The following is a 14,599-nucleotide window of genomic DNA, read 5'->3' as shown; positions in this document are numbered from 1 at the left end:
ATTTACCAAATACAACCAGCAAGCCATTGAATAGATTAATAACATCACATACTTAGTTATAAAAACTAAAAAGTGACTGGTATTAAAAATAAATTTCTTCAGAAAGTATTAACCGAATCAATTAAAAAGTGGCATAAACTTTTCAAAAACTAATAAAAATAAATAAATAATCAAATAAAAGAAAAGATCAAACTATTGTTTTGGGGCAAACAACAACAGACAGTTAACAATGATAACCGCGGTCTTTCCACTAAAAGAACAAACGCACTTACACGGTTACCTTGTCACACTTAAATACTATGAGCAGTGTAATTCACTAAGTTTTGCCTAGGTGATCATTGCCGCAACATCCAAGTTGGCTGGCTTAAAAGGATTCCAGTAAAAGACACGTTTATTTTCAAATTGAATGCCATAAACACAACGGAAGTATCTGTTCAAAGAGCATGTTTAACGAAAAAATTCACCATGCTACTCAGTAATGAACCATCCATCTACCATAGTTCATCACTAAAAAAAAAAAGTAGGAGTTCGGACATCAACCCTCGGTCTTTTTGTCGTGACTGTTGAAGTTATAAAGTTGAATGCACATGTTACGGTGTGTAGACATGAACAAAGAATGAGCAGACCTTGAATGAAACATGCCCAATATCTTTGTGGATCATAAATTTAAACTAACAAGCATGCATGCATGCCCAATCATACAGGTCCATAACACTGACTTACTACAGTATATTTGCAATCCAAGAATCTGACTCAACACGATAAATATTTCAGTGAACATTGTAATAATATTTCATTCGAAGATCAGGCAGCCAAAAAACATATGTGGGTTCCTTCCCTTCCATTTTTAATTTTTAATTCATGCAGCTCAGATGAATGATCTTGGCCAACATAATGGTTGGTATTTCAAAATTTGAAACCTTGTCTTTATGCATGGACAGTGAGATCCAGGATGTTCAACAAATAGTACAAACAAAATTAAATTACGACACACAAATTTTATGAAATGGTAGCAAGGTTCACAGTGACTTGCTTTTTGAAAGCCTAAAGGAAACACTTGAGGTACTCAAACTAGTTTCTGAATTACGAACCAGAGTTGGGTGCATGTTGATTAATTTTCAACTCAAAATGGTCATACTATAGGAAAATTTTCAAGGAAACCAGTTCAGGAACCCATTTATTTATTTGATGATATCTTTCACTCGCAAAATAATTTTTTAGTGATTTTAAATTTCCCCATTCTAACAGAACTGATTTTGTAGGAATCGCACAAAATAAAGTTGAGTCAGCTTGTTGACTGCTGGGAAGGTTTGTCTTCAAAAAAAACACGAAAAGTTGTATGTGATTTTATAGGTGACTTGAAACACAGGCAAAAATGTTGTGTCCAGATTTGCTTTGTATTTACACTTATTTTGTTTATAAAATGTGAATCTCATTTTACTAAAATTACATACTGGTATAGTAATTCCAGCACTACCCCCACCCCCACCCCCGGTATATAGTAAGATGTCAATGTGATTTTTCTGTTGCATTAGTGAATTAGCACAACTAGTTGCATCATGGGAAATCTCTGAGCGCATCATATCAGCTTAGAGGGCACGCTGACCAATGGCTAAAAGTTTCAGCAATGGTTGAAAATAAAAAACAGCATGCTTCATGAACAGTAGCACCATATAGTAGTTAGTTCAGTAACAAATAATTATATACATCACAGTGACTGTATTTTTTACATGTTTATTTGTACCGTGGTCTCCCAACAAGATCCATCATAGAATAGGAATTATAGGTAGTTACTCCCATCTTGAAGTCATAGTTCAAACATAGTTCTGCCTCAAACTTGGACACAATCTTCTCAGAAATGCCTAAGAATTCACTAATAGGCATACAAGTGTTTTGGTTTACTAATATACATGAACCAAAATAATTACCAAGATGCATATGAAAAACAACCAAGGTTTGAATAGACACACAAATTCATGTGCAAGATTGCCACAGCAAATGCATGGTCAAAACAATGTTACATGACCAATAGTGGTATAAAATACTACACAAGTTAAACACATCAAAAAGTGGATATGAGAATATGTACAGAAAAATGTACCAGTATACATTGAATGCAATATATACTTTACTAAGAAAGCATATTCAATAAAAGTATAATAAAATTCTATAACTAAAGTGGTGTTAAAAAGTAAGATTAAAAATGTAATGCCCTGCTTAACCTTATTTCTGAAAAGAAATTAATCATAGAGTCTATGTTATAATTACAACTAGCATATTAAAGGCTAGATAATGTGATCATATGTTATCGAATACCAAACTTGTTGGAGAGATAGTTTACTATTAAATAGATTAATGATGTATTTACGTATATACAATATCACAGTCCCTTGAAAGGGACAATGACACAATAAATAGCTTATTTTCAAAATCATTGAGACCAAGTTTAAGTCAACAAATACATAGCACAGTATGCTGGATTATTAAAATATGACTTATTTGAAACATGGATACGTCTGTTATACTAACAGAGTAAATATAGAGCATACATATTGTACAGTTACAGTTGTGATGCCTAAAATGTTCACAATTTGTTTGAGACCTTCCTGTGTAATGAACCCAAGTCAAATTTTCACAGCTACAAAATTTTGCAGTTATCCTAAACTAAAAACTGTGTTTACATTGGCATAGCAACAAATTATGACATGGAAATACAAAACAAAGGGTATTTGCTTTAAAAGCAGTATTCACATTATCATTTATAAAAATTCTTTGTAATACTCATTTTTGTACAGAAGGTATTGATAAATACTCTACAAGATAAAATAATCGTTTCAGAATGTACAAAAAGCAGTATGAGTGCAAGGAATGATGCTCCAACTGACATTGTATTACTCACACACATACAATGATTCAATTGTGATAAGCAAATACACCATCCCTATACTGTGACTAGCTTTAATATTACAAGGGACTAACTTTCATGAATTGTATGCGACTCTGGAATATCATGAAATGAAGCAGTAAACATTTCACTGGTATACTTGATTCAGTGACTTCTGTGAAATTTCATTCAAATCATCACTTACAGTGGTCTGAATATAACACTCCACATTAGTGTGATGTAATAAATTATGTCATTATAGCATGGTTTGCAGATGACATACAGTAAAAACATGTCACCTTAGCTAGCATGTTATTTTAGCTAGCTGAGCTAATCTGTTAATTTTCTAATTTGAAATAAAGTATATTCTCACAATGAGACTGTTGGCACATTGGGTAATTTATGTATTGAATACAATTTGCTAGAATGGCATGTAGCTATTTGAACACATTTTTTACAGTACACTCATTGGACTTAAAAGAATGTCTTAAAGTTGACACCATTACAAGATGCATCCATTTATTTCACACATACTATAAGCTGCTCAATTAGATAAAAGTTGCTTACATAAATGAACTGTCAAAATTTACAAAACACATCTGGCGTGTAAACTAAAATACGCTTTATGGTTTACATATGTGATTCTAGGAGAGCAAATATGGTACATGGAGAACATGTTAATCAACTGATGATCACATAAATAGAAACAGAGACCATAAATGCTAGAATGATGGAGCATGTATCTAATTAACTGTAGATACTTTATGAATAAGACATCAATTTTGTAAATGACAACAATAATAATTTTATGCTACTGAGGCAGTGATCAGTTAGCTTTTGATATATGTTTAATCATAGCTATATCTATATAATGAATTTTCCCAGATTAGAATCAATGGCTATTACAAACAAGTCAGCAAGAATAAAAACTGATGAAATTTTGTGATGAGGAACAAAGCTTGACTGGTTAAAAAAAACTAAAATAGATATAAAATACTATTGAATCTATTTTCGACTTTTTCTGTTCAGCATTCTTTGTTCATACTATGAGAAGTTTCCCCTAATTATGAACAAAAAAGTATTGGGAAACATGTAATTCACACAGAAGAGTTCAACAATTATGTTTCTTTGTCTTTTCTGAATTAAAATTCATGAAACATTTTATGACAACAGTATTTTCATCCATCATTGATTGCAATAAAAATAACATAATAAACATAACTAAAAAGTAAACACCTGCAACTTCGAGGATTTTCCCCTTCCAGCTCTATATTTTGATAATATTCAAAGATTGTTTACCATCTCTCAACTAATTCATATTATATATACAGCTTGTATCCTGGTAAAATGATACCATAGCCTTTTCTGTCATATTACGTGCTCAATAGGTTAATGCTATCTCAAAAATTCTCTAAAATGCAAAACATTATCCACACAAAAAAAATCAAGCACAGGAGATGCCATGAATAAAATACTTACATTATCTACATTCCCTTCATGGAAATAAATAAAACAAACTCATAACTTTACATCATATGGATAGAATGTGGCAAGACAATCCTCATATTTTTAAGTACAATGAAAATAGCTAAAATTGCACATGGAGTGTGAATATTTCACTCCTGGTTGGTTTATATATTACACATACTACACAGGAACATGGTAAAACATATAAAGCTCTGGTATCTCCCTCTATTCTAACTATACATCTATTCTATACAATATAATGCTAATAAATTGATAATATCAACTGTTTTGTGAAGTTACTGGTTTAAATATATTAAAACATGATGTTGAGTTTGTTGTTGTCGTTGATGTTGAGGTTGTTATAGTTGAAACTGCTCCTGATGGCACTGTTAGTGTTAGTGGACTGGGATCTTCTATACTGCTATCTGATGAACTGAAATACAATTACATCACTGACATTAGAATCAAATTGTTGAATCAAAAATGGATCACATGAACTTTAACAGAATGTCATCACAAGCCCAAATTTACCCTGTATTTTGGTGTTGTGGATCATTATATGTTTGTCCAGGATAAGATCACACAATTACACTTGCAAATGCCAATAGTATCTACCACACTTCCCTGTAATAAGCCCAGAGGTTATCAACATAAGGGGTGGATGTACACCAGAGAGGCCTATGACCAGGGAACTATGATATAAACTGCACAAACAGGATAAAACTGAATTAATTAACAAATGACTGCCTTATTCTAGAAATGAATCGCAAGATAGACGAACAGAATGAAATGTATGACTTTGTTAGCTAGAGCTTTACATTGTACTTCAGTCATATTGTGTGTATGGTTGATCACCTATGATTTTCAAGGATAGGAATAAAAAGCAAATTGAGACTCCCATAGTAGCTTATTTTAATCAATGAATATATTGAGACTCACTGCAACTATACAATAATTATAAAAGATTGTGTTACTTACCTATGCGGATGTGACGAAAATGGAATATTATCAACTGTAGCATATCTCTTTGATGGACTCATTTCAACATCACCTTCACCCACTAAAATGGAATAAATTTGTGAGTCAATAACACAAAGAACATATGACATTTAATAAACTTAAGTAAAACTCCAGTATAGGAAGTGTTAGCAATTACAGCTAATGTTTAACAAGCTCACAACAGTGTCTTTAAATATTAGTTATTATACATCTGTCACCTTAACGCCATAAGTTACAGCGTGCCATAATTTTGTGGTATTTTATGGGGTATTTTCATCCTACCATATTAGAAAATGCGAACTCCAAATATGGAATGATTACGCGCGTAAGCGTCCTCTGATAATAAAAACAAACATGGCTGCCACCAGGGTTTGACCGGACTCCACACAAAGGAGTTCGTTGATTCAGTTCTAAACTTTTTGGATTTCGGCATTCCCATGATGTATCCTTGGAAGATGTATAATAATAAGATTATTACAAGGATGCACTCAGACAGACATGGAATACTGTATTTACTATATATGTATATATATATATATACAGTAAGCAATTGTGCTTCTAATAATGACCATATATGATACAACAAAATAACAGCACCAGTTGCCTGTCCCTATCTGCAACAAAACTTAAGATATTATAGTTATGCATATTATTGAGGTCACATGACCATATTCATATAGTCTTTTAAACATTAGTTATATCACACTGATCTCAACCAAAAACTAATCAGGTTTGCGCATTATTCCAGACCATATATATACCATGTTTCATTACAATCTGTTGAATGGTACTTGAGAAATAAGTGAAAACGTTTAAATTAATATGTAAATTAGATAATTAAGTTGCATGAATTTCAACCAAAAACTAATCAGGTCTGTGCAATATCCCAGGGCATCCATGTAGGATGTTTCATTAAAATGTAATGATTAGTACTTATTAGCAGAAAAGCAAAAAAATTCCTAATTATGCAAATTAGAGAATTAATATGCACCAAGTTTTATCAAAACATATGCTTCTGTTCAATAAATCATAAATACTAAGACTAATTTTAACAAGTTTACAAGCCTATTTAAGACAAGAATCAATGATCTACCAGGTAACTTAGTTTATTCATGGAGGTATATACCTCCATGGTTTATTGAAACAGGTCATTCCCACCAGTGATAATATAACTTACATTTTCTTTTCAATGTTGTTGCTAAAACACTAGGTCTAATTGTAATAGGACTCATACTTCTACGACTTGTAAATGTTCGTCTAGTAGGACTTGGTGTTGGACTTGGAGTTAATGAATTACCTCTGATTGGCATTTGCATTGATGGAGAGTAACATTGCTGCAAATAAAAAACATAAAGTGAATAAACATGAAGGGATGATTCAATGATTCCAGAGATTATACCATTTTTTCTATATTTTACATTCAACTCCATACAAAACACCAAAAAGTCTTTTTAGCAATAATAAATTCCAGTTAAAATAAAGTTTTTTTACAGTAACATACAAAAGTCATGTTATGCAGAAACTAAGCTATAAGAACTCAATATTTCCTGAATATTAAACCAAACCAGATTATCCTACTGTTTTTTCTAATGAGTTGTGATTGTTAGAAATGATTCAGTCAATTTCTAATCAGTGGTCGCTTTGCTTTTATGTTTTTTCAATAAAGTTCAGATAGCACCAAAATTAAACAATAGTTGTGTTCACGTTACACGAAGTACGGGCTAAGATTTAAGCTGATTTAGGCTTATCTAGCATATTTGCATTTCGGCTAGACCCAATTGCGTCCACGCACAGGGAGGGCCAGTCGTTAGCATGTCATTAGTCGGTGACCTTTGGTAAGCCGCTATTTACGAACGAAAAATGGATGACACGCGCGAGGTTCTATTTCTGCTGCTGGCATGTTTCGTTCTAATTTTGAAGCGACGTGCACAGGAACGGGAGAGAAGACGGACCACTTATTTGGATGCACATAAACAGTATACAACGGGCGTAACAGAATACAGCGTTTTATTAATGCATGTTGTAGACAGCAAACCAAATTTATTTTGTCTACGATTGGAGCTGCTGTACGCTCTACTACAGTGACCCGATTAGTGTGGAAGTGAGCGCGGAGTAATGACTGGTGGAATAGTGTCGTTATGCGAACATGGGACAATTGTCACACCCAAAGGTCCCGCAGAGGGCGCTTAGCCCTGGGCTAAGCGTTCGCGCATACTTCGTTAGCCCGTGCTAAGGTCTAGACCGCGTCTTAAATTCGGATCAGATTTAACACGTACTTAGCATTCCTTAGCCCGTGCTAAGCGTTCACGCACGTTTTTTTAGCACGGGCTAAGGAATTTGACCTCTTAGCTCGTGCTAAGGAGCTGTGCGTGAACGCAACTAATGAGAGCCTATTAATCTATAGTGGTAATGTTTACTTTTCTATTTAAATAAAATTCAATTCATGGCCAACATTGTTCACACAACGAAGAACAGTGGTTACGCGGGCTGAGGAATGCTCAAACTTGTTAAGAATAGACAAATCTTCAGTCCTTTAAACTATATTCTCACTATTTGAAAATCTAGATATTTTTTAGATATTGATGTCACCTTGATGTCATTTTGTCAGATGGTAAGTGATTACATAAATAAACATGGCTGTTGGTGATTGTACTGTCTTACACATATTCTTCAGTGCATGACACCATGTTTAAGTCAGTGTGACAGAGAAAGTCTCAGACAGACCCTACATTCTTTGAGGAACAGGTACGCTCAGGGAAAACATGCAAGAATGCAGCAAATGATTTGTAACAATTTAGCCAATGAACAACACTTATTTTTTGTGTAATTTGTAATTTGTTCATGCAGCTACAGTTTTCACACAGAAATTACAAATTACATCGACTCAGTATTTTCATTTCACGAGCCCCAATAAGAAAATAAACTAGAACTTGAATTCAGAGGTGTGATTTTGGCCTGACGTATTTACATGATCAGGGTAATATTTGGGCCCAGTTCTATCTGAGCTCAACCCAAAGAATTTATCTGAGCCAAACTTGACTAGATCTGGCTCAAGTCGAAGGCCGTCATTTAAACAAGGTGTATGTAGCAGCCACTCATATGAAATAGACTGTGCACCTAGTACACAAAACATACAATAGCAATCGTAGACAGTATGTGATATGAAGCAAATAATATACAGAGTTCTGATAATACAAACCTTGCCTGTAATCCTCGTTGGAGATGGTGATGGAGAGGCTGATAGTGGCAAGGTTGATGGAAATATAGTTAACGGTTCTGCAAATTTACCTAAAGATTTGTCACATCTATTGTTAGAAGACTCACTCTGTTAAAGGAAAAAAAATAAATTATAATTTTGATAAAATTCAACAAATTGTTAAAAATTTATCATGATGCAGATTTTAGTTTCATATAAAGTTTAATTTTTGCTGCTGTGAATTGTTGGAAACAAAATTTTGTGATCGTCTTAAAGATCCCAATAAGGTGTTCAATAATACAAAATTGTGAAATTTCCTGTGAAAAGTTTACAGTAACACATTAGTACTTACTATATTGAATTCTTCCCAAGAATGGCTGAGTTGAAAAGATGCTGTAACTTCCCTATTTAAAAACAATTTTAAAGAGAATGTATTGAAAAGACAAATGGTACAGGATATTGATATTAGAGGACACAAAGATTAGATAGCAATATGAATTTACCAAAAATTTATTCAAAATTTATTTTTGTGCAAAGCTTAAAGTAATGTACTAAATGCCGTGATTCTTTTTGTTTCACATGTGTTTCTTCATTGTACACTATTCTTGGTTCTGATGGCAATGGAATCGAGTTTCAAAGTTAAATTCACAGATTTATTGCAAGAGGAAACAAGAATTAGGAACTTACTTTTCATGTAGACTTTCTCTTCTATTTATATCTGCTTTTTCTTCCTGTTTTATTTGAGTAACTCTGGATGGAATTTTTATAGGGACTGATGACTGTGAAAATAGAAATAAGTGTTGTATAAGACAAGTTATACTAGGAAATAAAAGAGTTAGTACCGGGAAGTTGAACTGTCATTAATATATTGATTACAGTTGATTACTCAGACATGGCATTCAGCCAAGAACCCATATGCTCTGCTATATAGAAACAAGGTACTGAATTAAACTGTATACACCACCACAAAGCTATTAACTGAATTGCTCAATTTGAATAGTAAGGTTCTATAAAAAAGCTAACCTGACAACACAATTAAATAGCACTAACTTTTAAAATACACTTCTTCTTGTGCTAGTCAAGACAACACTGAATGCATCAAGTACATTTTGCCACAGAAACCATAACAAAGTTTGGGAATACATGACAGAGTTATGTGGCCATATTTTTTAACAAATCACAGTAACTCTTTGAATGCAATCTTTGTCACCATACACAGAATGAATTTGGATAAGGCCAGACTTTTTTTATTCTTTGTTTCGCGAGTTTTTATAAGGCAATTTTTCTGAGGAGGGTGGAGAAAAATAAAATTAACTCATTTTTCCCTATTAGATTTGTGTGATTCTCAAAGAATTTTAAGTGAGATCATTGATCAGAGAGAAGAAATGAAATAAAATTGTATTCCATGTATAACCTTGTTTCTCATCTGCGCAAGACTTCAGTACTTTGATCATGATACTCCCATGAAAATGCAACTTGGATTTGTTATGCGGCAGGCGGTAAAAAAAATGAAGATAAAAATTATATTTTTTTTAGCATTTTTTTGCGCTTACAAGTCGGCGGGCGCGAGAAATTACGCTCAAATAAAATTATATTTTTATTTCATTTTGGCTTCTGTTCATTCAGCGGGTTCGCGAAACAAGGGATAATAAAAGTCTGACCTAAAGAATTTTAAAAATTTTGATAAAGACCAGTGGCCAATTATATTCATCTTAAAATTAACAACAAAATGTTGCAACCATGTTGTGGCTGTAAAATTTGTGATGGTCAAATGGTTAATGCACAATCCTCACATCAACCACGTCAAGCATGCAATCATCTTAACCCTTTGGAGGCCAAAATTCCTCCCATCAACAAATTCATGCAACATTTATAAGCGCTAGATTAAACAAACCTAACTTTTAATTTGTTACATGTCTTATAAAAATTAAAAACATATGGAATAGTTATGCAGGTTTATTTTGTAAAGGTTTCCCTAATGTTAAATCTGTAAGTAAAACTCAGCCAGAGGCTTTGGCCTTTCTCTTTTAAAGTAGCACTATAGGACACTCTTTGTATTGTCTCTCTTTAACCTCTGGCATTATTTACACTTGGGCCATACTGATCTCAGATCATTTAGCACAACCATGATGCTACAAACAAATTACATGTACAATATATTGTCTACTTACCACCCTTTCTGACATTTTGCCAACATTATTGTTTATTCCTGATGAATCAGATAAATTTGTACTATATCTCCGGACACGTCCACAGGGCTCAAAAATTGAAATGTCATCACTAAAGAAAGAAGATAGTACATAACATTTTAAACAACACTTGACCATACTAATATCAGTTACTAAATAAGCAAAGTGAACTCAACTACTTGAACAACAGAGTTATTCACTTAAGTGGAATAAAAAAAAATCCTTTAAATGTATTTCATATAAGAGGGAGGGGGGCAAGGGGGGATTAGCTGGTACAGGTTACTGGAAATAAAAACGTTTTTACAGGAAATTAAAATGAAAGTTCCATTTACAATAAAAAATAGATTTTTACATTTTACAGATAAGGCAAACTCCTAATTACAGGTACATTTTATAACATTTAATTTGGAGAATGTTTTATACGCTTACAAAAAATAAGATCTTTATACAAATTACGAACGAATAAAATAGCTGATTACTTTTTACACCTTGCCTATGTCTACGAATTTACGTTTATTATTTATTTAAATCACATTATTACGAAAAAAAACACAATTGATTGCAGCTCACAAAAATATCCCTTGGCGACCCTCTATATAGGGTTGAATGTTTTTTATATAAATACGACTCGACCAATCACAATGCCTTAGCGGATACAAGTGGCCTGTATAGAATATCTTTCATGTGCATGGCAGTAAATCAGCCAATTATTAAAAGAAACCCACAAAGACTCATGGGTAATGGGTGTTATTAAATGACTTTTATATGCAATAGAAACATCTTCTTCAAACTAAAATGGAACACCAGATCCTTATAGAATAAATGTTTTATAAATATTTTATAAATTTTTGTAAAAAACATTCGTGAACGACAAAAACCTGTCCCTCAGTTTATGAACACAGTTATGCAATATAGATCCTCAACTTTCATTCAAATATTTACTACTGCGGACAATTTACTAATGTGTTTCCATGACATACAAAGGGGGGGGGGGGGGCATACAAAGTTTATAATTAATAAACAAAGTAACTGAAAACGCTTCATTGATTATTATATATTTCTGTAATGAGCATTGTGTGATGAAATACTAGGCAAGTTTGATTCATTTATCAATTTCCAATTTACTGAAAACATAAGTTCTTCGCATATTTGACACATCCTGGCAAGCACTAATGTATTCTAGGCCTTGACAATAATGCAGACATGGCAGACTCAGGTTAAGTGTGTTTTGACCTGCGTTTTTGTTTTATCCAATAATGGAAATGCATCGATTGGTAGTAATAATGACCAAGCACTCAGCAATGTCTACACCTAAAATGTACATACAATGCTTCAAGTGATGCAGTAACTGCAACCAACCCGTTATTCAAAAAGAACCGCTTGGTAATTGGATATTGAAGTGATTGATCAATTTGAATGCTATAATGTTGCCAGGTTTTGAAAAATGATTACAGTAAATAGACTTTATTATATGCCTAGCTCTGTAACATATGGCGTTAAAAATAATTTTCGTTATTGTTATTGTATTTGACCCTTGATCTTTCCATCTGATCAATTAAAACACAAACCAAATAATCACGGAACATATACATGTATTTCAAAGCATACAATGTACAAGAAGGTAAATTCTGGTATTTTGTAACCTTATTGTACATTTTTTTTTTTGTAAGACGCTTTCGCTTTCAGAGCTTGTTTACCACCAGGCACTGTTAGTGATGTATTCGAAATTCGCATAATCAAACAACAATATGCACGCATTCTACTAATGCAAATTTTGAGCATTTATTTCATACTTGATCAGAACATAACCATTCACTTATGCTTTTATTAGAGCTATAAAAAATTTTTGGCAAATCTAATTACGCAGTCGCATTACAAACATCTATAGAAAGTATTACATGTATAACAAGTAGTAACAATCAGAAGATGTGATCAACTTTAAAAATCAGCAGCCGGGGCTACTGCTGCCTGTACCGAATTTGTTGATAAGCAGTGCTGAAAAGTGTCCCATTGAAACTCAGACTGAGATTGAAGTAGCAAACCATACTGATAGGCGATGAGGAGACGGTGCAAATGAGTTTTGTCAGGTGCAAACCCAACACTGTACAACAGAACTTCAGACTGCACTGTTTTTGTTTTTTTTAATCATTTGAGTCAACAAATGGCATATATTAATAAGGTCATATGCAAAATATTGGAATTTATGCCCTTATGCATAGTATGCTATGGCATTGTCCTCAGCACTTTGCGTCTTGGACAATACTTTCGCTGTAAGATTGACTCTGACATAAATTCTGTTTTTTTGTGAATAACATAGCATAGCAATGCCTCACTATTTTATAACCTGATGCTTTACTTGTTGAAACTTGTGCAACTTTACTCAATCGCTGTTCTAATGTGATCATACAATGCCCAATGTTTTTAAATTACGTTTCATAATATTGCACTTACAACTAGTATAGGTATTTTTATAACAAGATGAATGTGAAATGTAAAATATTGTAAAACCGTATTTGCAAATAAATTAAAATAACTACACCAGCAGAGCACAGAACACAGAAAATTGCATTGACTTCGGTATAAATATTCACGAATAACCATTATAAAAATGTAATAAAAATAAAGCACCAATGCGAACGTGACCGTACAAGCAAAACGTCTTCGCCTTCATTCAAACTAGAATGGGCTTGTCACATTTAGTGTACAACAATCCACATTGCACCACTGACAAAACTTAGTCCACACTTCAAATGCTTTATATTATTATTTAATCATATTACTGTAACTGATTTATCGAGGCATAGTGAATGACTAGCCCTGATAGTTATAAAACGAGTACTCACTACACACGAAGTCACAGACCACTCTATGAACTGCACAGATCAAACATTGGTTCCATTGTCGATGTACTCACCTCGATGTCGAGCTTGAACTCCTCGATGAATCAGTGTACACCGACGGTAAACTACTGGATCGCCGCAGTGGACCACCGGTCTTGAAACATGGTGGTTCGTAAGAGTCTACTTCCATCGCATTTAATTCCATTGCCACCAAAACCTGAAGTAGGGTGGCAAAATATATACAAAATACAAAGGAACACCAGCTTTCTCTGCAACTCCGGGACAACAGGACGAACTTTAGTTTGTTTTCGTCGCTGACAAAAGTTGTCCCTCAGAGACGACCGCGGACAGATATAGTACCAGGTTGTTCTAATCAGACTATGTAAAATATAACTTTACCGAGCCGGTAGATATGAAAGGAAAATCGGGCGAAAAACAGCAATTTCAGATAATTTCACAGGTTTTGTTATTATGCGAGTAAATGTTTACTGCGCAAGCGTAGGCCAACACAATATTCTGAGGTAATAGAATGTATTTGATTGGCCAAATCGTAAAAGCCGTTCAAGTAATATGTTGCGAATAATATTCGATCTCTTGATTTTACAAGAAATAGGAACTTTCTAATATATCAAATTTTAAAGTGTCGATAGTTGCTCCAAATCTAATCGACCAAGGACTGCCACAAAGGCAACAAATCAGTTATCGCTAATCATCACTAGCCAATAGGAAGACTCGTGACACTGACAGTCTCCATTGACGTGTGAGAGAAAACCTCGATTAGTAACTCGCGCAAAGTGCGAGAACGAACAATATTGAGCACTGGGTATTGCATTTTTGCGGAAGTGTTGCTAACATTGTATTTTAATGGTTAATGAAATTGCTCAATATAAGTATTAAATGAGGTCTCGCATTTCTGGTGCAAAAATTATTGTCAACATTCTAAAATGTATGCAATTTAAAAATTGTATAATCCTGGATATTACAGGATGGACTCTTCCATAGTTTATACGATTACAGAATACAT

The 14,599-nt window shown here is 33.4% G+C and overlaps 1 protein-coding gene across 1 annotated transcript; it reads right to left on the bottom strand.

Annotated features, from left to right (window-relative positions):
- Nucleotides 1–1,718: 1,718 nt before the first annotated feature.
- Nucleotides 1,719–14,082, bottom strand: LOC144345881 (P2R1A-PPP2R2A-interacting phosphatase regulator 1-like). The gene is made up of 8 exons (XM_085500919.1): nt 13,650–14,082; nt 10,718–10,826; nt 9,234–9,325; nt 8,899–8,950; nt 8,550–8,675; nt 6,528–6,684; nt 5,330–5,411; nt 1,719–4,784 (listed from the first exon to the last, which is right to left on the bottom strand). The coding sequence occupies exons 1-8, from the start codon at nt 13,778–13,780 to the stop codon at nt 4,631–4,633; spliced, it is 903 nt and encodes a 300-aa protein (XP_085357045.1). The 5' UTR covers nt 13,781–14,082; the 3' UTR covers nt 1,719–4,630.
- Nucleotides 14,083–14,599: the final 517 nt, after the last annotated feature.

The sequence above is a fragment of the Saccoglossus kowalevskii genome, chromosome 1 (assembly GCF_978046115.1).
Source record: "Saccoglossus kowalevskii chromosome 1, keSacKowa6.1, whole genome shotgun sequence".
Classification (NCBI taxonomy): domain Eukaryota; kingdom Metazoa; phylum Hemichordata; class Enteropneusta; family Harrimaniidae; genus Saccoglossus; species Saccoglossus kowalevskii.
Note: the sequence above shows the minus strand (reverse complement) of the source record. Positions and strands in the feature narration are given on the sequence as shown.